Source organism: Helianthus annuus, chromosome 16, assembly GCF_002127325.2.
Source record: "Helianthus annuus cultivar XRQ/B chromosome 16, HanXRQr2.0-SUNRISE, whole genome shotgun sequence".
In the NCBI taxonomy this organism is placed as follows: Eukaryota; Viridiplantae; Streptophyta; class Magnoliopsida; order Asterales; family Asteraceae; genus Helianthus; species Helianthus annuus.
The window spans coordinates 111,563,591-111,588,639 of record NC_035448.2 but is presented as its reverse complement, the minus strand read 5'-3'; the positions used below and the strand labels follow the sequence as shown (position 1 = coordinate 111,588,639).

The window sequence follows — 25,049 nt, the reverse complement described above, 5'->3', positions numbered from 1 at the left end:
GTCTAGGAGTAAACCCTAGACAATTATATGTTGAAATCATGCTTAATTCTAGTAAATTCCATGAACACCATTGAAGGCAATTAGTGGGTTTTTGTGGAACTTGATAAACACTAGGATTTTGGTTGTTATTCTAGTGTAATATGATATTTATGAAGTGATTTCTGATTTATTAATGTTAACATTTATATAAGATAGTTCGATTGATGTTAATTTTGGCTATATAACAAGTAATGAACTTGATAATAGATCATGTAAAATTCTGCCCTTAAAGTGTTTGTATAAATGCCTAAGTGAAGGCTAAATGTTGAAATTTGAACGAAAACACATACTTACACTAGTTGGTAAACTATGCGTTATATGTGAATCAAAGAGTTCTAAATGTAATGTGATTGAACTCTATAGGAAAAGAAGCCGGAGCGTCGAGCGGACAAGCCGGTGTTGACGCACGTTTGAAGGGTGTGCTTTGAAGGTATGTAACATGTTCCGTTACATCATGTAAATTTGATAATTTAGATAAATGAAATTGTGTTTTAGTATAAGGAATTGTATTAGTTGAAGTGATGGTGATCTTTACTTAATTGAACGAAATAAATTAGCTTAGAAACGTTTGGTAGTCATTAGAAATGGAGGATTCCATAAATGAGCCAAACGGGTCAAATAAATGTGTGTTAAGTAGTAAAGATTTGATTTTTGGTTAGTTTTTGGCAACGATGGATCACAAGTGCATGAAACCATAGATTTGGTAATGAAATGCCGATGATCGTAAGCCCTGGATGTTGGGTAAACGCACCTTAAAGTTATTTTAGCATTGATAGTAGAATTGGTGTTAACTATGTGGGTCGATTAAGCTAAAATTGTAATTTTAGACATTCGGTCCGTAGACTCGGATTTTGGTAAAATAAATGCAAAAGACGCGTCGGTAATTAAATTACAGACGCATAGGAAAAAGAATCGCCTAAAACGGACCTACGGATCAAAAGTTATGAGCATTTGAAGTTCGTCTTGCGCAATTCGGAGCTGGTCAGGAAATGCAGTTCTCAAACCTGCACCTGCTGGAAAACCGAGTCCCCCGCGCCATGCGACAGGATCCAGTGGATCTGGCGCGATACGCGAGAGCGTTCGCGACACGCGAAGGAACGGATGGGGTCTGGCGCGACACGCGACAGACTTAAATCTGAAATTTTATTTTATTTTTGATGGTTTGATGCTAGGACTTGTTTATGCATATTTTAATAATGTCACAACTAATTTTTTAAGTGGTTTTGACTCTAGGTGATGTTGGAATCAATCCGGATGGCGATCAAGCACGTTTTGAAGAACCGAACACGAATTTTGAAGCTTCCGCGTTTAATTAACTTGTTGTAGACAATGTTTATGATGTAAACAATTAACTAATCATGTTTGGGATGTTTAAACTAGTTAGTAGTTAACTAGTAAGTGATCATTTTAAAGCTTCTATTTTTGTACTTTTAGTGAAGTGAAGTATTTTGTTATCAAAATATGCATATTTTATTACATTTAAATCGTAATTAGAAGGGTGTTACAATATCAAGTACCAATTTCTCTTGTTTGGCACTTTGGAGTCTGTTTTCATACTGGAACAATTTCAACATTTCCTATGTAGAAATGTTGATTTACTAGCATTTTATATTTCTCTTGTTGTATGTGACGAGAAGCATTTGCTGGAACAATATTAATGTCTGGTCATTTAATGATTCCATTAGTATCTGATGAAATCTTTCTGATGGTGGCGACAAGGTAAATGGTAATGGCGGAGTGAATATTTCATGAGTTGCAGGCTTCCGACAACGGTGGTCGGAATCATGGTCGGAGAAGGGTTGTTGGTTTAGCGCCAATCAGGTCAAGTAAAAGGGTGGGGTTTGATTTTTTTTTTCTATAAGGTGGGTCCCACGTATTTTATGATTTCTTTTAATGTTTATCTACTTATTTTTTTTATTACAATTGGGGGACTATCCGAGTAACAGCTAAACAAACTATAGGGGTCATAGATGTAATTTCAGAAAGGTAGGGACTAAAGGTAAAAAAATGGTAAACCACAGGGACTAATGCTGGCAATTAATTAACTCATTATATTATATTATATTATAATATGTAAAAGTATTGTATAAAATAAAATTATAACAAAGATGGATTCTCTTGGCACTCAAGAATGTGAAAAGAGAGGTGTGTTGTGATTCCCGTTTTTCCAATAGTTGACCCGACTGAACCCATCCCCACCCCTCTTTCCGTTCCTGTTTCTGATTCTTTTCTTCCAACTTATACAATTTCCCTTCAATCTCCGATCCCCATCTTGTTCTTTTATAATATCCTATCCATCCATGTATGATCAACAATATCTTCTTGTCGATTCAACCCAATTTCGCCAATTAATGATGTGGTAAGGCCTCACACTTTCAATTCATAATAATAATATACTTCGATCTTGGCATCATCTTGTTACTTAAAGTTTCAATTTTTATCCACTTTTTACCCTAAATATTTTGTTTCAAGTATCTTTATGTATATTGCTTCATTACCCATGATTGGTTTATGCTGTAAACACTTTGAATTAATTGGGGCAGCAATAAAGTTGTGATCTTTAGGTTTATAGTTATTGTGTTTGGTACTGCTGCTGTTTGAATCAATTGGGGCAGCTTTAAGGTTTAAAAGTACGTAATCGTGCCTCGAGGCGTTTTCCCTTCGCCTCACGAGGCGCACGCCTTGAGGCGAACCGAGGTGTAAGCCCGAGGAGGAATTAAATAATATATATAAAAATATTTATCTTATAAAAAATAAAATACTAACTAATTTAACGAGCCGATTCATCGAAAACACACATAAAAAAGACATGAAATGTTTGAAATTGACACAAAAAGTCAAAAACTTCAAAACCCCCTGAGGCTCTTACCGCCTCAGCCCTATAAGGCGCACGTACAAAATAACCCCCTGAGGCATCGCCTCAGACTCATTTTTTTGGCGCCTCGCCTCGAGGCGCACACCTCAGCCGTTTTATTAAACTATGGCTGATTAGATACAGTAAGAAGAGAAAGAGAGGCGGTTATAAGGTTACATAACTATCTTATGTGTCACAATTAAAGCAAAAGGTACAAGCGCTTATGTGGTTCTCGCCTTAGAATCGGTTTTGCATTGAAAGATCCTCAATGCTTTTGTGCTTATTTTAGGGTGAAGAAAGTTTTCAACATGTAGGTTGAGATTACGTATTTCAAGCTAATTTAGTTTTACCATTTTGTCATTTGATATGCTTAGTTTTAGCAATTACTAACTTGGAATGTTATCTACTAGTTTCAGTGACCGCTAGTGGTTGAGTGAAATAAATGGAAGAAAATTTTGGCCGTTAATTATAATGTCTTTGTATCCAATGATGAACTTGAGAGCATCTCGCCATCCATCCATTTCGTACAGGCCTATACGACCATCGGATCTAGAAGTTCTTGTAAAGATTCACGGTGATCTTTTTCCTATAAGGTTAGAATATAATTATTATCATAATTGTTGTGAATAAAGTGGTTGTATACACTATACAATATAAGAGAACTTATTCAACAAGAAAGCTTTTGATGGTTATGTTTTAGGTATGAACTTGAATTCTTCCACAGCGTTGTTCATGGCCGTGATATAGTTTCTTGGGGAGCAGTTGACCGAAATAGTCCAAATGGTGAAAATGATGAACTTATTGGATTTGTTACCGCACGAATTGTTATGGCAAAAGAAAGTGAGGTGATTTCTCATTAATATTATGACACAAATTTAAAACTCTTTTAGTTTGAGTTTCCGTGATCCTTTTGATGCAATGAAATGTTTTTTAACTGAAATAGGGGTGGCAAAATGGGTGTGTTGGGTAAAGGGCAAAACTGTCAATTAACTTTTTTTTTTCTATTTTATATTAAACTAAATAAACTAAGGCGTTGGATATGGTTACAAAAATATATCATTACAACAATATTCTTGAATTTTCTAAGTAACAATTTTTAGAAGATTCTTATGCATTTTAGATGACTTTCAAGTTTCAATCTGTTTGATCCGTTAGAGACAAAACATAACCCAAATCTACCCATGTGTATACAAACAGGTCAAAATTGCCACCTTTAAGCCAAAAGTGGCAACAAATTAGATATTTTCAAGAAAAAGATGTGTCCTCTCTCTTTTAGAAAAATTCACTCACACCTTGTATGAGCTACCTTCACGAGATACATATATGTAGCCAAGGTTTAAAAGAACGGAAACGAGTTTCGAGGCGTTTTCCCTTCGCCTCACGAGGCGTAAGCCTTGAGGCGAAACAAGGGGTAAGGCGGAGGCGGTACTAATAAATAAATACAAAAATTATATATATTATAAAAATAATAATACTAACTCATTTCATACTTACATTCATCAAAAACACACTTAAAAAAAGACATGAAATGCTTGAAACTGACACAAAAAGTCAAAAACATCAAAAACAATTATCAAAATCCCCTGAGGCGCAGCTTTCTTAGCGCCTCAGCCCCTCTGAGGCGCATATACATTAAAAACACCATGAGGCGCGCCTCGGATTCGTTTTTTGGTCGTTTCGCCTCGAGGCGCGCCTTGCCTCAAACGTTTTCTAAAACCATGTATGTAGCTTGTGGTTTGCTTGGTTTTCTCATAACTTTGTGGTTCTCTCTTGAACCACACCCTATATATATTCTAATCTAGGAAAACAAATTATTTGCATATTATGATAACGGTAGTAAAGAATAAAGACCGTATATTTTGCTGATTTGGGTGTGTTTGGACCTGTTTTTGTGAATCGTCTGATTATTTATTGGTAAAATAATCAGTTTAGGAGTAGCTGCAAGAAAATTGAGTCCGATTATATGATCATTTAGGCTAAGAGTAGATGTAAATTCTTGAGAAGAACGCTAATTAGATCCAATGCATTGCAGATAGAAGATATGCTGAGATGTGACAAATCAAGATCAGACCAGTCTCTAGTTTATATTCTGACACTAGGCGTGGTAGAATCTTATAGAAATCTTGGTATAGGTAAGGTAAAACATCGGTTCCGTTTTATTGCCATTTTCGTCCCTGAGGTTTGGTCAGTTTTGCGACTTTCGTCCAAAGGTTTATTTTTCCGCATCTGGATTCAAAAGGTTTGAAATCTTGCCATTTTCATCCGGCTCGTTAACTCCATTTTTCTCCGTTGAGTCATGGGTATTTTCGTCTTCTTTTTGGTTAACTTAAAGGGCAATTCGGTCTTTTTCACTTCATCGAATACCCCTGAAAACAACCGAATTGCCCTTTAAGTTAACAAAAAGACGGCTGGCTTAACGGAGAAAAATGGATGAAGTTAACGAGCCGGATGAAAATGGCAAGATTTCAAACCTTTTGGATCCAGATGCGGAAAAACAAACCTTTAAACGAAAGTTGCAAAACTGGCCAAATCACAGGGACGAAAATGACATTTTACTCAAAATAATATTAAATAAGATCAGTTGCTTGTAACATCCTACGGCAATAAATATTATGAGCTGAGACTATCCATATGTTTTCCTGTTCATTTCCGCAGTAAACAGACGCTTAAAACTGAACGTTTTAATTTTATTTACTATGGAATTTGTATGTATGTGTTTTAAAAGGGTATGTATGATATTATCAAATTTTGAAGGATATATATGAAATTAGTTTTTATCCAAATATTAAATCTTTATGTTGAATTTTCAGCCACTTCACTGATTCGAGAGGTGATTAAGTATGCATCCGATATGCCAAACTGCAGAGCGATTTATTTGCATGTAATTTCATACAATAATTCGGCTATCCATTTGTACCAGAAGATGTCTTTTCTCTGCGTAAGGAGATTGCACGCCTTTTATTATATAGACGGCCAACATTACGATGCGTATTTGTTCAGTTACTATGTAAATGGAGGACGGTCTCCATGTTCGCCCTTGTAAGTATGGTTTCTTCATTCATAGTTTATTTATACCGTTAATTTAGGGGCATTTTAGTCACACAAGTGAATGGCGGCCAGACATGATGAGTTTGTTCATTTATATGCTTCTAGTAATAGAATATATATGTCCGGTAGACCAGTTTTAAGTAGAGAACTGTGAGAATTGTGTAAACATTTGTATCTATAACGCTATACATGCTTTAATATGATACATAAAGTGATGATGTAACCGCAAATAGGGCTGGCAAATCGTGTCTTATCGGGTTTAACAGGTCTCTAGCGACGCGTGTAACACAAGTATTAAACATGAATACAACTCGTTTAACTACTTTATATTTCATATTTATAACACAGTTTTACGTTTTATGTACCAAGAAGAAGAAATGATGGATCATAACCTAATAATTATATTTATTTTTAAAAAGTAAAAAAATCACGTTGTGTACTTTTTCAGTAAACAGGTGTAATCGTGTATTCGTGTCTTTTATACAGATATCTATTGCCAACCCTAAACCGCATAACCACCTCTTTTTCCCTCTCCCACTACATGTGACAAGCACTTTACAAGTGCTTATGCGGTTCTTGCAGTTCTCTATAACGCTATACACACACATGATTATATGTAAATGTATATGCATATGTGCCGATTTTTTTCCTTATAAAAAGTTGGGCGACATGAGATAAAGTTAAACAAAGAGTATAGCAGAAGAAAGAGTAAAGGACACGGATGGTCCCTGTGGTTTACCAAAATTTTGGATTTAATCCCTAGCTTTTCAAAAGTACATGGATGGTCCCTGTGGTTTTCACTTTGTAATGGATTTAGTCTCTAACCAATAAATCTAAAGGTTTCAGCATGTCCAAGTTAGAGACTAAATGCGTTACAAATTGCAAAACACAGAGACCATCCATATACTTTTGTAAAAAAGTTGGAGACTAAATGCGTTACAAAGTGCAAACCACAGGGACCCCTGTGTAATTTTGGAACGCTAGGGACCAAATCCAAAATTTTGATAAACCACAGGGACCATCCATATACTTTACTCCGGAAGAAATAAACCATTTTTTTTTTTTCAATTTTAGCCTTTATATTGAAGCTTTATTTACACATGTTTATGTGGTTCTCAGTTAATATTGGTTTTGAAATGAATGTGTCCCTATATATATATCTTTATCATCATGCTTATGTGCTTACATTTCTGCAGAGAGCTTGTTACGCTTATCATGACATACATGAGGAAAGGATTAAAGTTGGTATTTTCAAGAGTATCTAAAAACACTGAGAAAAACGGGCCAAAACGGGTCAAATATAGAGACAAAAGCTGCCTTCTACCAATGACACAAAGCAAAAGAAGCATTACAATCGAGGGGCCCGAGAGTGATCATGTATGAACTTAATTATGAGGCGATAAATTTACGTTTCCATCCCTCCTAATTGGTGTTTCTTTTTCGTTATTTTGTTTTGAAGCAAAATAATAAGTCTCACATGTTATAGGTGGTTATCAGCCTGAATATTATATATTGAGGTTTGACTTGTGTAAAACTTTTGTTGGTGTTCTGTAAGTGTAAAGTGACAAAAGTGAAATGCCTTAAAGTCATTTCACTCTGCTTTCATATGATTGTTTAATATATTTGATGTGGAATATGAATGAATACATAAAGACATCGATAGAAATCTCTTTTAAAGATTGGTTATACACTGCACAAAATTTGTTTGGATAGTCTGTTGGTGTGTAGGCAGAGCCAGGCCTGAAAAGCCCAACTTCTTTAGGCTGGGTTGAGCCCGGAAGTTGCATATTGATCAAAAGTTCTTGGTGCTGGGGTCTGCGGATGGCGATATGTTGGGTATGTGATGGGTTTTGGCAATCTTAATACCGTACTCATTGGCGAAGCTTGGGGGTCGATTTTTCCCAATTCCGCCGGGGGGGGGGGGGGGGGGGCGAAAACGTATATACCTAAAAATTTCTATACGAAGGTACTGTTCATAACACTACGCGTCGAAAAGTTCGGGGGGCGGGCACCCCCTCCCGCCCCAAGGAAGCTGCGCCCATGACCGTACTAGCTTACTTGGTTTCCTATTCGTTGTGTACCCATTAATTTCTTCGGTCTCATATCCATGTACCTGTCTCAATTGTTTGAAACCTGCGAAATTTTGTGAATTAATACAATACCTCGGTCTCATATCTATGTACCTGTCTCAGTTTCTTCGGATTCTCTTGTCGGGTTCATGGAAGTATGGAACTCTTGATCGAAATACATGATCTGTTTTTCTATAAAATATTTTACATATATTATATGTTATCTAGTCTTTTTTTTTTTATGTGACATCATGTTTAGATGTAATGTAAATGTAATTTGTATGTTCATAATGCTTTATAAAACTAATTATATATAACTTTTAAAGATATTTCTATTCTTCATGAATATATTTTGTTAAAAGTAAATATATATTGATTTTGTTTACAACATTTTTGTAATAGAAATATGAAAATGAACTTTTAATAATAAAAAGTAAATAATAATAATAATTATATTATAATAATAATAATAATAAGTAAACAACCACAACAAGGTGGTGAGACTACCGGGCCCAAATCGAATTCTTCTACAGAAAATAACCATGATTTAAGATATGGGCTTTGTCACCTCTACTATGTGCGGGAAACGAAAAAAGTAATACGGACCACGGTGTAAAAAACCAGTTTGGGGCCGATGAACCGGTTCGGAGCCTGATACAGTAGCCCAAAAAACTGGTTTGGGCCCGACTCAATGACGGGTGGTCCATAGGACAACCCTTAAAAGGCTTAATATAACGCACATTCTACATTTTATCCGATTATTTGCTTGAATTAGGTAATCACAAGATGTTGATGATGCAGGTGTTAAAGTGTGCAAGATGCGGGTTTTAGGAAGCTTGAACGGATACTAGAAGTTGGCATAATCAAGATGTGAGGGAACCAAGTGAAATGAAGGAAACAAGAGCAAAAGACCACTCAGCGCCGTAACCTACGGCCACTGCCGTAGGCTACGGCACCTTGACAATTGCCAAAACTGATCGCCGTAAGACAGGAAGCACTGGCCGTAAAAGAATAATGATCACCGTAAGCTACGGCGACTGGCCGTACCTTACGGTGCTGGTTGACTTGTTTTTGTTCGCTGGCCGCCGTAAGCTACGGCAGGCGGCGTAGCTTACGGCGCCGACTGGGTTCAAGTTGTAACTTCCGCATTGATTGGCCTTTTTATGGAGCATTATGGAGTTCAATCATGTGCTTTTCGGTTACTACTTGGAAGAAACGAATTTGGGACTATAATTAGGGAGTTGGAGTGAAAAGAACACTATCTTATCTTCTATCCTTGGATCATCTATCAAATCATCTAGCTTTTCATTAGTTTTTGTTGGTGAAACTTGTGAACACTATTTTCCTTTCCACTTTGTCATGATGTTAGTTAAAGCCATGAGTGGCTAGATACTTGGATGATTATCTTGTGTTGAAGGTTTGTGGTAGACTTTTGTGTTCTTATTTCATATTTCTAGAATAACAATTTCTTCCTATTAATTGTTATGGTGTATGATTGATTGTTAGTAACGTGTTAATTCTTATATTGAACTAATTAGAAACCATACGTTCTTGGTGCCGTTGGCAATCGAGATATCATGGGTATAGTTAGGTTTGGGTAAGGGTTGATTGATCATCGGGTGATAACCTCACGTTCTCGGAATCTGAGTACTTAGTCCCCTTTCATCACTGCAATTGGTTATGCATGAACTATGTCTATGTAGTTCTTTCTAGTTGAATGTTAACACAAAGGTTGAAACAAACCGGAAACTCAAGATAGTCGTTTATCTCTAAATTGTTTACAACCTCGATTTTTCATTTTGCAAATTAATTAGTAATTGTAGTTTTAAAAGAAACCAATCCAACCAACTCTTGAATTTTATTTTCTTGCAATTAGTTTAATTCAGTTAACTTAGAGAAACACTTCAAATAGCACATTTTCCACAAACTCCCTGTGTTCGATACCCACTTGCCACTATTTACATAGTTGTTCTTGGGATTAAATTTGCGTGACCACGACATCACGTCAAATTTTGACGCCGTTGCCGGGGAGTAGTGCGCAACGTGTGTTATTTTTGTTCTTGCTTTAAGTTTGTTATTTTTCTGGTTTACGCGAGGTGTGTTTAGTGTGCAGGTATTTACAGGTGCATGCGTACTAGAAGCTCTCACAAGCTTTCACCACTAGTGTTTGATCCGGAAATCGAGCGAACTTTGCGAGCAAACAGAATTTTGCTAAGGGAAAATACAATCAGCAGTTCACCAACAACACCAATTACACCGATTACACCACTTCGATACATGGATCCACCACCACCACCACCCACTACGGGTGAATCCACTTCATCATTTATACCAACATCCACTCAACCCTCACCAAATACCACCATTCCACCAAATACTACCGAACCCACCATACTTCAAAATGTCACACCAACCAACACCACACAACCCATTACTACACAAGAAGAACCAACCTTCACATTTAATCCTTCCACTACTATACCACCATTATCACATTTCTTCCCGGGTGCGGGTCCATCATATTCAAGCCATACCATAGCACCAATTTCTTCCATTGTCCATGCTACACCGTTTCGACCATCAAATCAATCGGGTTTCCAATACTCGACTCTTCCATTTGGGCAATCGTCGGGAATTCAAGGAGATGGGTATGATGAAGGTTATGAGGAGTTTGAAGGTTTTGATGAAGATGGGTACGGTTATGGGGGTGATGGAGAGCAAGGGGAGTACGGTTATATGCAAGGCCAAGTACAAGTGATTCCAAATGTTGGTGGGGTGCAACAACAACAACTCATACCTCAACATATTAGGCCAAGGCCACAAGGGCCGCAATTGCAACGTCCGGTTCCTTTGCAACAAGTTCGACCACAACATGTGCAACCGCCATTCCAAAGGCCAATTCAACACCCACCGGTGCCACAACAACAATTTCAACAACCAAATGCACCACAAGGGCCTATACAAAGACCAATGGGTCAAGTTCGTCCAAGGGGTCGATTTGGTGTGCCAAGGAGGCATCTTAGGGAAAATGCGAGGGGTATTGAAGCGCATTTTAGACCGGTGATCACTCACAATCCTTCACCGGTAGTCATCCCTCATAATAACCAAGGAAGAACATTTGAAGTGAGGACCAACTCTTTGCAAAGTTTACCAAAATACAAAGGGTTGGCAACGGAGGAGCCTTACTTCCATTTAGAGGCTTATGATTCAATTTGCAACACTCTTGGGAGTCAAGGGTTTTCAGCCGATGATGTGAAGTTGGTCTTATTTCAATTTTCCTTGGAAGATAAGGCAAAGAAGTGGTTCTACACTTTGCCTTCAGCATCTATTTATACTTGGGGGGAAATGCAACAAACATTTTTAGATGAATTTTATACCGCCCAAAAGACCAATGATGCGAGAAAAGGGTTGAGGAGCTTTCAACAACAACAAGGCGAAATGTTCCATGAAGCCTTCGAGCGCTTAAACATGATGATTAAAAATTGTCCACACCATGGGATTGAGCTTTGGGAGTTAATGAACGCCTTTCATGAAGGGTTGTGTGCCGAAGATGCACGAGATTTGATGTCCATCACAAATGGAACTTTTGGCACAAACTATGAGCACGAGGATTGGGAATTTTTGGAGCAAATGGCAATCACCTCGAAAAGGAAGGCTCAAGCATCGAGGAGAGCACGACCGGCCGTTACTCGAACACAAGTGCATGCGGTTGATGACGGTAATACACAAACTTCTAATCAAATTTATGATGTTTGTGCATTGTGTAATGAAATAGGTCATGCGGCGGAAAATTTCCAAGGAATGGTGGAAGGGCAATTTGAAGAAGTTCATGCCGTTCAAGGTCAAGGAGGGGGTGGTAGAAATTTCAATATGAATTCTAACACTTATCACCCTGGGTTGAGAAACCACCCGAATTTTCGTTATGGGAACCCCTCGAATCAATCAAACCCGAACTTTCAAGGTAGCCAAGGGAACTATGGTTCGCGCCAACCTTACAATAATCAAAGTGGATATCAAGGTGGGAACAACCAAGGATACCAAAGGCAATATCGAACGGGTCAAGAACAAGGGGGGTCTTCGGGTGGTAATGAAATGATGGAAATGTTGAATAGCATGCAAGCGGAAATGCAAAAGAGGAACCAAATGGATGACGCTCGCATACAAAAGGATGAGGCGCGAGACGAAGCAATCCAAACTTTGACCACTCAGATGGGTCAACTTGCAACTGAAGTGTCCGAATTGAAGAAGAGTAAAGGTCAATTACCAAGCGACACTAAGGTAAATCCATCCCATGGTACGTCAAGAGGTAAAAATGTTAATATCCATCATGTAAGTGTTTTGAGAAGTGGGAAAGAGTACAAAACCAATCCTTCACCGGATTTGGTTGATGGGGTGGTTGAGGATATAACGGGTCAAGAAAGTGAGGAAGAAAATGAACCACCTATTGTTTCTTCTAAAAAACCCAATTTTGAAAAACCCGAAATTATTAAAGAAAAAGAAAAAGTAAATGAGGGTGAGGGGTCTAGTGAAGTACCGTTCCCTTCGGCTTTATTAGATCCGGGTAGAAAAAATTTTATTTCAAAACGGGGTCCTCAAAAAGAGAAATGTGGGAGGTTTTCAAACAGGTTAAAATTAATCTTCCTTTACTTGAAGCTATTAAACAGGTGCCCGCTTATGCCAAGTTTCTAAAAGAATTGTGTACTCAAAAGAGGCAACAAAAAGTGCCTAAATTGGTAGACTTGACGGAGCGGGTAAGTGCGGTATTGAAAGGGGACCTTCCTCCTAAGTTACAAGATCCGGGAACGCCCCTAATAAACATTGTGACAACTCGAATTTCCACGATTTCTATCTTCGCATTTATTACACGTAATTGTTTGGATTGTTTGTTTACACGACTAGTTGTTTCGCAGCGGAACACGTTTGTAATATGTTTAATAGTGTTATGAATGATATGTTTTATTTGTGTGCAACATACGTGCCTTTATGGATATATATAGTTGTATATTTGCTAGTATATGTGAGTATATAATTATTAGTAAACATGAACTCTAGCATGGAACTCTAGCCGAAAACATTCATTTGAAAACCCCCACCCACGAAAACACCATGTGGTGAAAACACCTTGGTGTTTTCGTCCACTGCTACCCAACGAAAACAAAATGGGCTTTGGCCCAGTAACGAACTATGATATTCTATTATAACCCTTACGACTAGAGTTTAATCGCAAACCCTAGAACACCTCTTTAGCGGAGTGGCAACGACTGCAATCCCTTGGAACCCTTCGTTCGGAATCAACCTGTTGGCTTTATATCTCGGTTAGTGTCTAACCCATTCGGGATTTGTTGCCTGTTATCATCGTATATTGTGAAGCTGAAATTATGATCCTGTGATTTTATGTGATGTTTTGATTCATGATTGGATACGGTATTAGGTGATTGAAATACGGTTTCGTGTAATAATATGATTGAGTGATAGCATAATAATGAATAGATGGATTGGATGTTCTGTCATGAATCATGAGGTATAGATCTGATGTTGTGATAATATTTGGATAGATCTCATCGTATATTTAATTTAACGTATGATAATCATATGAATTCAGGATTCGTTGATTTTGTGTTAATGCTTCGTATGTATGGATGATCGCATAAATTGATATGACTGAATGATTATGTGATGAAGTCGGCGTATTGTAGATGATCATTGTGCCTTCTGTGTGTAACGTAACTGATGATGATGATGATTGATGTAGCTAGCGAAACCCCCCCCCCCCCCGAAATCCCTGTTCCCCACGAAAACACATAAGTGTTTTCGGCCCAATGTGTTTTCGCCCAAGTTTGATTTCGGCCCAATGGTTTTCACTGCATAAGTGATTTCGGCCATAAGTGGTTTCGGCCCAAGCTTGGTTTTCGGCCCAAGCTTGGTTTTCGGCCCTTTAGTGATTTCGCTTGGTAATATGTAACTGTGAATCTCGTATGTTAAATTGTTATTTGGTTAGCTCTGTTAATTTTAACTCGGTCAGTTAATAAATCATGTTAAATTAATTAACGTAGTTAAGTTAACCTCATTAACCAAGTTGTATGTGTTCACTCTGTTAAGTTGAGCACGCAACCCTGTTAAATATGTAACTCAGTTAAAGGTGTTGATCCCATTAATCTTGTTGACCCTGTTAAGGGTTGATATTGTTAAACCTGTTAATTGATTTAACTGCTTACGTGATATACGATATTAATTAATAAGCACCTTGTGACATATATTTGCCTGTGAAACGTTTCGAGATCGAAACTGATTATACATATGCGCGTACTATAGGTCGTGATTGATTAACTGTGAGCGTGTGTATTTCCTTAGCATACCGAGCAAACCAAGGTGAGTTCACACAGCCAAGGCATGGGTTCCCGGGTGGGAATGGGGTTGATGGATTATTGTGTATACTTAGCTGATAGAATTTATCGAATACAAACCGACTAGACTAGTAACACTTATTGAACTGATCTTCGCACACCTGCCAAGGGTTGGCCGCGATATTATGACTGACTTCGCACACCTGCCTTTGGAAGGCCGCGAACTAAACTTGCTAACCTCTTCGCACACCTGCCTGGTAGGCCGCGATACAAGTAAACCTAGTCTAGAATACTTGGGATAGTTATCCCCTAACATCTTCGCATACCTGCCTGGGAGGCCGCGATGGAAATACGATATATGCTATAACGAATGAACTTATTACTCACACTATACTATTGTTAACTGTGAACTCGCTCAACTAGTTGTTGACTCTCTGCTGCATGCCTTGCAGGACCTTAGGTACTTATGGAGCTTGCACTGGAGGAGCGGATCGTTGTGGAATCTGGAACGCAGACTTTATGATTAAACAATTGAACTCCTAACTTTACTTTGGATTTTTATTATTACGCTTCCGCTATTGATACTATGTTTGGTTTGGAACATCAGTCGTATTGATTTGGGTTTTACAAACTATATTAATTATTTTATGCTATGTTCAATATGATTGATGGCTTGATCCTGGTCGCGTCACGCCCCAAGCGGTGGTACTCCGCGTGTGGATTTTAGGGGTGTGACAGGTTGGTATCAGAGCCATTGGTTATAGAGAACTTGGTTTTAATATGGGGAAAAACGTTTTTATTAAAACCAGACTATAACCAGAACAGTGCTCTCAACGATCCACAACGACGCTTCGCTCCACGTGCAAGACTCGACATCCTAGGTAATAAGGTTTATGTTTATTACCTGCTTGCTAGAACTGCTTAGAACTTTGCTCGTAGTATGCTTACTTTACTCTTGCTCACTACCTATTATTTCTTAAGAACACCTATGTGCTTACACTCTTCTGTCATCGCTCTATTCGCGAACCTCTCTAACTTATGTTGCATTTGCTATGAAGATCATGTCTGGACGAATTAACATGACTCAAGCCCAGCTAGAGGCTCTCGTTCAAGCTCAAGTTGCTGCGGCACTTGCAGCTGCTCAAGCAGGTAGTATACCCTGCAGTATAGACTCACACTAGGATCTCTAGATCCTACATTAATTCTCGTATTTAACTTTGTCCTATCCGTACACAATAGGTCAACACGCGCAGCAGCCTGTCTGCACTTTCAAGAATTTCATGGATTGTCGCCCTAGCACGTTCAGCGGCACTGAAGGAGCGGTTGGACTCCTCCACTGGTTTGAAAAGCTCGAGTCTGTGTTCGAGATGTGTGAATGCCCTGAGGCTCGCAGGGTCAAGTATGCCACTGGCACTTTGGAAGGGATCGCGTTAACTTGGTGGAACGCGCAAGTGCAGATCCTAGGGTTGGCAGCTGCTAACGCCACCCCTTGGAATGACTTCAAGGATTTGATCAAAAGGGAGTACTGCACTCGGGAAGACATCCACAAGCTGGAGGATGAGTTTTATCATTTGAAAATGACTGGGTCAGAAATTGAAGCATATAATAAACGGTCAAACGAGCTGGCCGTGCTGTGTCCAACTATGGTGGACCCTCCATACAAGCGTATTGAGTTGTATCTCAAGGGTTTGGCGCCAGAAATCCAGAGCCACGTAACATCGGCTAATCTTGACGACATTCAGGCTATTCAGCGCCTCGCTCACCGCATCACAGATCAGGCAGTGGATCAGAACAGACTGCCAAAGCGTATCAGCGCTACTGCTACCGTTATTGCTTCTACTACACTTGCTACTTCCAGTGAAAACAAGAGAAAATGGGATGGGGATTCTAGCAAGGGGTCAGCTTCAGTGCAGTCACAAGCTCAACAACGAAAGACAGACAGTTACCAAAGTCCGAATCAGCAATCATCAGGCAGTCAGGGGCAAAGTGGATATAGGGGGACTCACCCGTGGTGTAACAGGTGCAACAAACACCACAGTGGAAGATGTCGCAGGGAACGTTGTCAAAGATGCCTCAAGCCGGGTCATGAGGCAAAGGATTGTAGAAGCTCGCGACCAGCAAATCAGAACCAGCAACTCCCACCGCCAGCTCCTCAGAACCCACAGCAGCAGCAGCCACAGCGTGGAAACCGGGGATGTTTCCAGTGTGGGGCTGAAGGTCACTACAAACGTGATTGCCCTCAACTTAACCAGAACCAGAATCGCAACAACAACAATCAGGGCAACGGGAACAATAACAACAACGGGGGAAACAACAACAACAATGGCAACGAAGCTCGGGGTCGTGCTTTTGTGCTAGGTCGGGGTGACGCAGTGAATGATCCCAACGTGGTTATGGGTAAGTTTCTTCTCGACGATATTTACGTTACTGTCTTATTTGATTCGGGTGCTGATACAAGCTATATGTCCTTGAAAATGAGTAAACTGTTAAAACGTACACCAACACCCCTAAGCACTAAACACGTCGTAGAACTAGCCAATGGTAAAAGCGTAGAAGCCGCACATGTAATCAAGGGTTGTAGTATCGTTCTAGCTGGTCAGACTTTCTCGATTGATCTTATACCCATAGTTTTGGGTAGTTTCGACGTTGTCATCGGTATGGATTGGTTGTCCCAGCATCACGCAGAAATTTTATGCAAGGAAAAGATCATCCGTATTCCTCGCTCTAGTCAGGAACCTCTCGAAGTCCACGGCGACAAGAGTGGTGCTGTGGTTGGCATCATTTCTTTCTTGAAAGCTCAGAAATGTTTACGGAAGGGGCACACTGCCATTCTGGCACTTGTCACTGACGCATCAGCAAAGGAAAAGAAACTGGAGGATATTCCAGTTGTACGTGACTTTCCTCAGGTGTTTCCTGAAGATTTACCCGGTTTACCGCCTCACCGCCAAGTCGAGTTTCAGATTGAGTTAGCTCCTGGAGCAGCACCAATAGCCCGCGCACCGTATCGTTTAGCTCCAACTGAACTGGAAGAACTTTCAAAGCAACTACAAGAGCTCTTGGATAAGGGCTTCATTCGTCCAAGCTCTTCGCCTTGGGGAGCTCCAGTACTTTTTGTGAAGAAGAAAGACGGTACGTTCAGAATGTGCATCGACTACCGTGAACTAAACAAGGTGACGGTGAAGAACCGTTATCCTCTTCCGCGTATAGACGACTTATTCGACCAGTTGCAAGGGTCGTGCTATTACTCCAAGATAGACTTGAGGTCAGGGTATCATCAGCTGAGAGTCCGGGATGAGGACGTCTCCAAAACCGCATTCAGAACTCGTTACGGCCACTACGAGTTTCTTGTCATGCCATTCGGGTTAACGAATGCGCCTGCCGTATTTATGGACCTTATGAACAGGGTGTGTAAACCCTATCTTGACAAGTTCGTCATTGTCTTCATCGACGACATCCTGATTTACTCCAAGAGTCAAGAGGAGCACGAACAACACCTACGATTGATCTTGGAACTTCTTAGAAAGGAGCAATTGTACGCCAAGTTTTCCAAATGCGACTTCTGGCTTCGTAAAGTCCACTTTTTAGGCCATGTGGTGAACAGGGATGGGATTCATGTCGATCCATCCAAGGTAGATTCGATCAGGAACTGGCCTGCACCGCGTACACCGACAGAAATACGCCAATTCTTGGGTTTGGCGGGTTATTACAGGCGATTTATTAAAGACTTCTCCAAGATCGCTCAGCCGCTCACTATGCTGACACAGAAGGGTGTCACCTACCGTTGGGGAGATTCTCAGGAAACGGCTTTTCAGTACTTAAAGGATAGGCTTTGCAGCGCGCCTATTCTCTCATTGCCAGAGGGCACGGAAGATTTCGTGGTCTATTGTGACGCATCGATACAGGGGCTTGGTTGTGTATTGATGCAGCGGGATAAAGTTATTGCCTACGCTTCGCGACAACTCAAAGTTCACGAACGGAACTACACGACGCACGATTTAGAGCTGGGAGCTGTTGTTTTCGCGCTTAAGATATGGCGACACTACCTGTACGGTACCAGGTGCACAATTTACACCGATCACAGGAGTCTCGAGCATATTCTTAAGCAAAAGGATTTGAACATGCGACAACGGAGATGGGTTGAACTACTAAACGACTACGAATGCGCCATCAAGTATCATCCAGGCAAGGCCAATGTTGTGGCTGATGCTCTCAGTCGGAAAGACACTCTACCAAGACGCGTACGAGCGTTGCAGCTCACTATTCAGTCCAGTCTTCCTGCACAGATACGAACTGCTCAGATTGAAGCATTGAAACCCGAAAACGTCAAAGCTGAAGCCTTACGCGGCTCAAGGCAGCAAATGGAACAAAAGGAAGACGGCGCCTACTATGTAACGGGGCGTATTTGGGTCCCACTTTATGGCGGTTTACGCGAGCTGGTAATGGACGAAGCTCACAAGTCTCGCTACTCGGTACATCCAGGGTCGGATAAAATGTACCACGATCTCAAAACAACATACTGGTGGCCAAGCATGAAAGCCCACATCGCAACGTACGTCGGCAAATGTCTGACTTGTGCGAGAGTCAAGGTCGAGTACCAGAAACCAGCGGGTTTGCTTCAGCAACCCAAGATACCACAATGGAAATGGGTAGAAATTTCCATGGATTTTGTTACAGGTCTACCCAGATCCCAGCGCGGAGATGATACCATATGGGTGATCGTGGATCAACTCACCAAGTCTGCACACTTTCTGGCTATAAAGGAAACGGATAAGTTCTCCACTCTCGCAGACGTTTATCTTAAAGAAGTTGTTTCGAGGCACGGGGTGCCCACCTCCATCATTTCGGATCGGGATGCACGATTCACGTCAGAGCTATGGCAAGCGATGCACAAATCTTTCGGCTCACGGTTAGATATGAGCACAGCGTATCACCCTCAGACGGATGGACAGTCTGAGCGAACGATCCAGACTCTTGAAGACATGCTTCGGGCATGTGTTATTGATTTCGGCAACGGCTGGGAAAAATACCTCCCTTTGGTGGAGTTCTCATACAATAACAGTTATCACACCAGCATACAAGCCGCCCCATTCGAGGCATTGTACGGGCGTAAATGCCGGTCACCTCTCTGTTGGGCAGAGGTGGGGGATAGTCAGATTACGGGTCCAGAAATTGTGGTGGATGCTACAGAAAAGATTGCACAGATACGACAACGCATGGCAGCAGCACGCGACCGTCAGAAAACATACGCGGATAAGCGTAGGAAACCGTTGGAATTTCAGGTCGGGGACCGGGTTTTACTTAAAGTCTCACCCTGGAAGGGTGTGGTTCGTTTTGGCAAACGGGGCAAACTAAATCCGCGATACGTCGGACCGTTCGAGATCATTGAGAAAATAGGCAAAGTGGCCTACAAGCTAAACCTACCAGCTGAACTCGGTGCAGTTCACAACGTATTCCACGTGTCGAATCTGAAGAAATGTCTGTCAGATGAGACCCTCATAGTTCCTTTTAAGGAACTCACTATCGATGAGCGGTTGCAGTTCGTCGAGGAGCCAGTTGAAATCACGGACCGGGATGTTAAGGTCCTCAAACACAAGAGAATCCCTCTTGTTCGAGTTCGTTGGAACTCCCGTCGTGGCCCAGAGTACACCTGGGAACGCGAAGACCAGATGACAGAAAAGTATCCCCAGTTATTCGAAAACCGTGCAACCACTACTGAGGCTGAAGCTACTACTACAGAATTTCGGGACGAAATTCCAAATCAACGGGGGGATGATGTGACACCCCAGGAAAACCAGTGAACGATACAACCTACCTAGCTTCCTCAGTGAGTGCGTACCAAATTTCGGGACGAAATTTCTTCTAAGTTGGGGATAATGTGACAACTCGAATTTCCATGATTTCTATCTTCGCATTTATTACACGTAATTGTTTGGATTGTTTGTTTACACGACTAGTTGTTTCGCAGCGGAACACGTTTGTAATATGTTTAATAGTGTTATGAATGATATGTTTTATTTGTGTGCAACATACGTGCCTTTATGGATATATATAGTTGTATATTTGCTAGTATATGTGAGTATATAATTATTAGTAAACATGAACTCTAGCATGGAACTCTAGCCGAAAACATTCATTTGAAAACCCCCACCCACGAAAACACCATGTGGTGAAAACACCTTGGTGTTTTCGTCCACTGCTACCCAACGAAAACAAAATGGGCTTTGGCCCAGTAACGAACTATGATATTCTATTATAACCCTTACGACTAGAGTTTAATCGCAAACCCTAGAACACCTCTTTAGCAGAGTGGCAACGACTGCAATCCCTTGGAACCCTTCGTTCGGAATCAACCTGTTGGCTTTATATCTCGGTTAGTGTCTAACCCATTCGGGATTTGTTGCCTGTTATCATCGTATATTGTGAAGCTGAAATTATGATCCTGTGATTTTATGTGATGTTTTGATTCATGATTGGATACGGTATTAGGTGATTGAAATACGGTTTCGTTTAATAATATGATTGAGTGATAGCATAATAATGAATAGATGGATTGGATGTTCTGTCATGAATCATGAGGTATAGATCTGATGTTGTGATAATATTTGGATAGATCTCATCGTATATTTAATTTAACGTATGATAATCATATGAATTCAGGATTCGTTGATTTTGTGTTAATGCTTCGTATGTATGGATGATCGCATAAATTGATATGACTGAATGATTATGTGATGAAGTCGGCGTATTGTAGATGATCATTGTGCCTTCTGTGTGTAACGTAACTGATGATGATGATGATTGATGTAGCTAGCGAAACCCCCCCCCCACGAAATCCCTGTTCCCCACGAAAACACATAAGTGTTTTCGGCCCAATGTGTTTTCGCCCAAGTTTGATTTCGGCCCAATGGTTTTCACTGCATAAGTGATTTCGGCCATAAGTGGTTTCGGCCCAAGCTTGGTTTTCGGCCCAAGCTTGGTTTTCGGCCCTTTAGTGATTTCGCTTGGTAATATGTAACTGTGAATCTCGTATGTTAAATTGTTATTTGGTTAGCTCTGTTAATTTTAACTCGGTCAGTTAATAAATCATGTTAAATTAATTAACGTAGTTAAGTTAACCTCATTAACCAAGTTGTATGTGTTCACTCTGTTAAGTTGAGCACGCAACCCTGTTAAATATGTAACTCAGTTAAAGGTGTTGATCCCATTAATCTTGTTGACCCTGTTAAGGGTTGATATTGTTAAACCTGTTAATTGATTTAACTGCTTACGTGATATACGATATTAATTAATAAGCACCTTGTGACATATATTTGCCTGTGAAACGTTTCGAGATCGAAACTGATTATACATATGCGCGTACTATAGGTCGTGATTGATTAACTGTGAGCGTGTGTATTTCCTTAGCATACCGAGCAAACCAAGGTGAGTTCACACAGCCAAGGCATGGGTTCCCGGGTGGGAATGGGGTTGATGGATTATTGTGTATACTTAGCTGATAGAATTTATCGAATACAAACCGACTAGACTAGTAACACTTATTGAACTGATCTTCGCACACCTGCCAAGGGTTGGCCGCGATATTATGACTGACTTCGCACACCTGCCTTTGGAAGGCCGCGAACTAAACTTGCTAACCTCTTCGCACACCTGCCTGGTAGGCCGCGATACAAGTAAACCTAGTCTAGAATACTTGGGATAGTTATCCCCTAACATCTTCGCATACCTGCCTGGGAGGCCGCGATGGAAATACGATATATGCTATAACGAATGAACTTATTACTCACACTATACTATTGTTAACTGTGAACTCGCTCAACTAGTTGTTGACTCTCTGCTGCATGCCTTGCAGGACCTTAGGTACTTATGGAGCTTGCACTGGAGGAGCGGATCGTTGTGGGATCTGGAACGCAGACTTTATGATTAAACAATTGAACTCCTAACTTTACTTTGGATTTTTATTATTACGCTTCCGCTATTGATACTATGTTTGGTTTGGAACATCAGTCGTATTGATTTGGGTTTTACAAACTATATTAATTATTTTATGCTATGTTCAATATGATTGATGGCTTGATCCTGGTCGCGTCACGCCCCAAGCGGTGGTACTCCGCGTGTGGATTTTAGGGGTGTGACAAACATCCAAGTTGGGAATTTTCAAACCACAAGGGCGTTATTGGATCTTGGAGCCGGAGTAAGTATCCTACCGGGGGGGTTATATGACCAATACGATTTTGGTCCATTGAAGCGAGTTGAGACAACGGTTGTATTAGCCGACTTGTCTCATAAACTTCCTCGGGGTATCGTACGGGATGTTATAGTTAAAGTTGATGAATTTTATTATCCCGTTGATTTCCTTGTGCTAGATTACTCATCCGCGGACCCAATTCAACAACAAAATGTTATTTTGGGTCGGCCATTTTTGAACACCGCGCACGCTATTATTGATTGTCGTTATGGCACGGTCGACATGACATTCGGTAATAGAAAAATGAGGTTAAATGTTTTTACTAACCGTACTAATGTGTATGGTGATGAGTGTTTCTTAGCAGATTTCATAGACGGTTATGACCCGAAGGAGTTCGAAGAAGAAATTTTGGGTTCTTGTGTTTGTGATATGTCTTTGCAGGTTCACGCATGCGAGTTAGAGGTAGAAGAGAAAGAGCAAGAAGCTCTCGCGGTGAAAGAAGGAAGTCCACCATGGACCTACCAAACGGATACTTTACCGGTGGAAATTGATTCGGGCACAAAGCCTTCTTTGGAAAGTCCACCAAGTGTGGAGTTGAAGGAGTTACCAAAGCACCTAAAGTATGCATTTTTGGGAGAGAATGACACCTTACCGGTGATCATTGCCTCCAACTTGGAGGTAGCTCAAGAGGAAGAATTGATGCGGGTGTTGAAGGCTCATAAGGCGGCGATTGGGTGGACGATAGCCGATTTAAAAGGCATAAGTCCATCCATTGTGATGCACAAGATTATTACAAGTGAGGACGCAAAGCCGACACGTGAAACACAAAGAAGGTTGAATCCGAATTTGAGAGAGGTGGTGAAGAAAGAAGTCATCAAGTGGTTGGATGCGGGAATCATTTATCCCATTTCGGATAGTGCGTGGGTAAGTCCAACTCAGGTAGTGCCTAAAAAATCCGGCATCCAAGTAGTGAAAGATGAACAAGGTGAGCAAATCGCCACTCGCCCGGTAACCGGGTGGCGAGTGTGTATTGATTATAGAAAATTAAACGCGGCTACCTCAAAAGACCATTTCCCGTTACCCTTCATTGACCAAATAATTGAGAAACTTTCCGGTCAAAAATATTATTGTTTTTTGGATGGGTACTCGGGATATAACCAAATTGCTATTCACCCGGACGACCAACACAAAACCACGTTTACATGTCCATATGGTACATTCGCTTTTCGGCGAATGCCATTTGGACTATGTAACGCCCCCGCCACGTTCCAAAGATGTATGATGAGTATATTTTCGGACATGGTCGTGGAATCTCTTGAAGTGTTTATGGATGATTTTTCCATTTTTGGTCCAAGTTTTGACTCTTGTCTTAATGAATTAGAAAAAGTTTTAAAAAGATGTGTTGAGACAAACTTGGTACTAAGTTGGGAAAAGAGCCATTTTATGGTTCAAGAGGGTATTGTTTTGGGGCATGTCATTTCGGACCGGGGAATGGAGGTAGACAAAGCGAAGATTCGGGTAATTTCATCTTTACCCCCACCAAAGAATGTTAAGGGGGTGAGATCTTTTTTGGGACATGCGGGGTTTTATCGAAGGTTTATTAAAGGTTTTAGTGTAATTACAAAACCTTTATGTAACTTGTTATTAAAAGATGTTCCCTTTGATTTTACTGACGAATGTTTGCAAGCGTTTCATGTTTTGAAGGAACAGTTGGTGAAGGCTCCTATTTTACAACCACCGGATTGGTCAAAGCCGTTCGAGATTATGTGTGATGCTAGTGACACGACCATTGGAGCGGTTTTGGGTCAAAGGGTTGATAAGAAGCCGGTGGTGATATACTATGCAAGCAAAACTTTGTCCGAGGCACAACTCAACTACACTACAACCGAGAAAGAATTATTAGCGGTGGTGTATGCCTTGGACAAGTTTAGATCTTATATTTGGGGGAGCAAGGTGATAGTGTATTCGGATCATAGTGCGGTCCGATATTTGATGGAAAAGAAGGATGCGAAGCCCCGGTTGATTCGTTGGGTGCTTTTGCTACAAGAATTCGATCTTGAGATTCGGGACAAAAAGGGATGTGAAAATGTTGTTGCGGATCATTTGTCCCGAATCCCGTTGGAAGGTGTTGATGACCCAAGTGAAATCAATGAACGGTTCCCCGATGAACACTTGTTGGCCGTCTCTACTTATGTTGCACCTTGGTATGCCCATTACGTTAATTATTTGGCTAAGGGTGCAATTCCAAATCATTGGACTAGGAAGAGACGACAACAGTTTCTTAGTCAAGTGAAGCAATACATATGGGATGAACCCGACTTGTTCAAAATCGGGGCCGATCAAGTGATACGAAGATGTGTTCCCGAAACGGAAGTTTTAGAGATCTTGATTCATGCTCATTCATCGGCATGTGGAGGGCATTTTAGTGGGAACAAGACGGGTTATCGGGTGTTATCTAGTGGGTTTTATTGGCCCACGATTTTCAAGGATTCTTGTGAGTATGCCCGGAA

General features: G+C 40.6%; 1 protein-coding gene across 4 annotated transcripts; it reads left to right on the top strand.

Moving 5' to 3' along the window:
• Positions 1 to 2,123: 2,123 nt before the first annotated feature.
• LOC110915720 (histone acetyltransferase MCC1) lies at positions 2,124 to 7,607 on the top strand. Of its 4 annotated transcripts, none has more exons than XM_022160453.2 (6): positions 2,124 to 2,398; positions 3,304 to 3,486; positions 3,594 to 3,738; positions 4,926 to 5,025; positions 5,704 to 5,932; positions 7,138 to 7,607. In XM_022160453.2, exons 2-6 carry the CDS (start codon positions 3,365 to 3,367, stop codon positions 7,322 to 7,324), a joined length of 783 nt encoding a protein of 260 aa, XP_022016145.1. In that variant the 5' UTR covers positions 2,124 to 2,398; positions 3,304 to 3,364; the 3' UTR covers positions 7,325 to 7,607. The 4 variants fall into 4 exon arrangements, with proteins under 4 accessions (XP_022016145.1, XP_022016147.1, XP_022016146.1 ...); XM_022160454.2 differs by having other exon boundaries at positions 2,145 to 2,398; positions 3,310 to 3,486; XM_022160455.2 differs by lacking the exon at positions 4,926 to 5,025 and having other exon boundaries at positions 2,138 to 2,398; positions 3,594 to 3,733.
• The last annotated feature ends 17,442 nt before the right edge of the window (positions 7,608 to 25,049 follow it).

Excerpts from the sequence above, each read along its gene's own strand:
- LOC110915720 (XM_022160453.2), top strand. The coding sequence starts at position 3,365 with ATGTCTTTGTATCCAATGATGAACTTGAGAGCATCTCGCCATCCATCC. Across the intron at positions 3,487-3,593 it reads GGTGATCTTTTTCCTATAAG|GTATGAACTTGAATTCTTCC; the intron begins GTTAGAATATAA and ends GTTATGTTTTAG. Across the intron at positions 3,739-4,925 it reads TTATGGCAAAAGAAAGTGAG|ATAGAAGATATGCTGAGATG; the intron begins GTGATTTCTCAT and ends AATGCATTGCAG.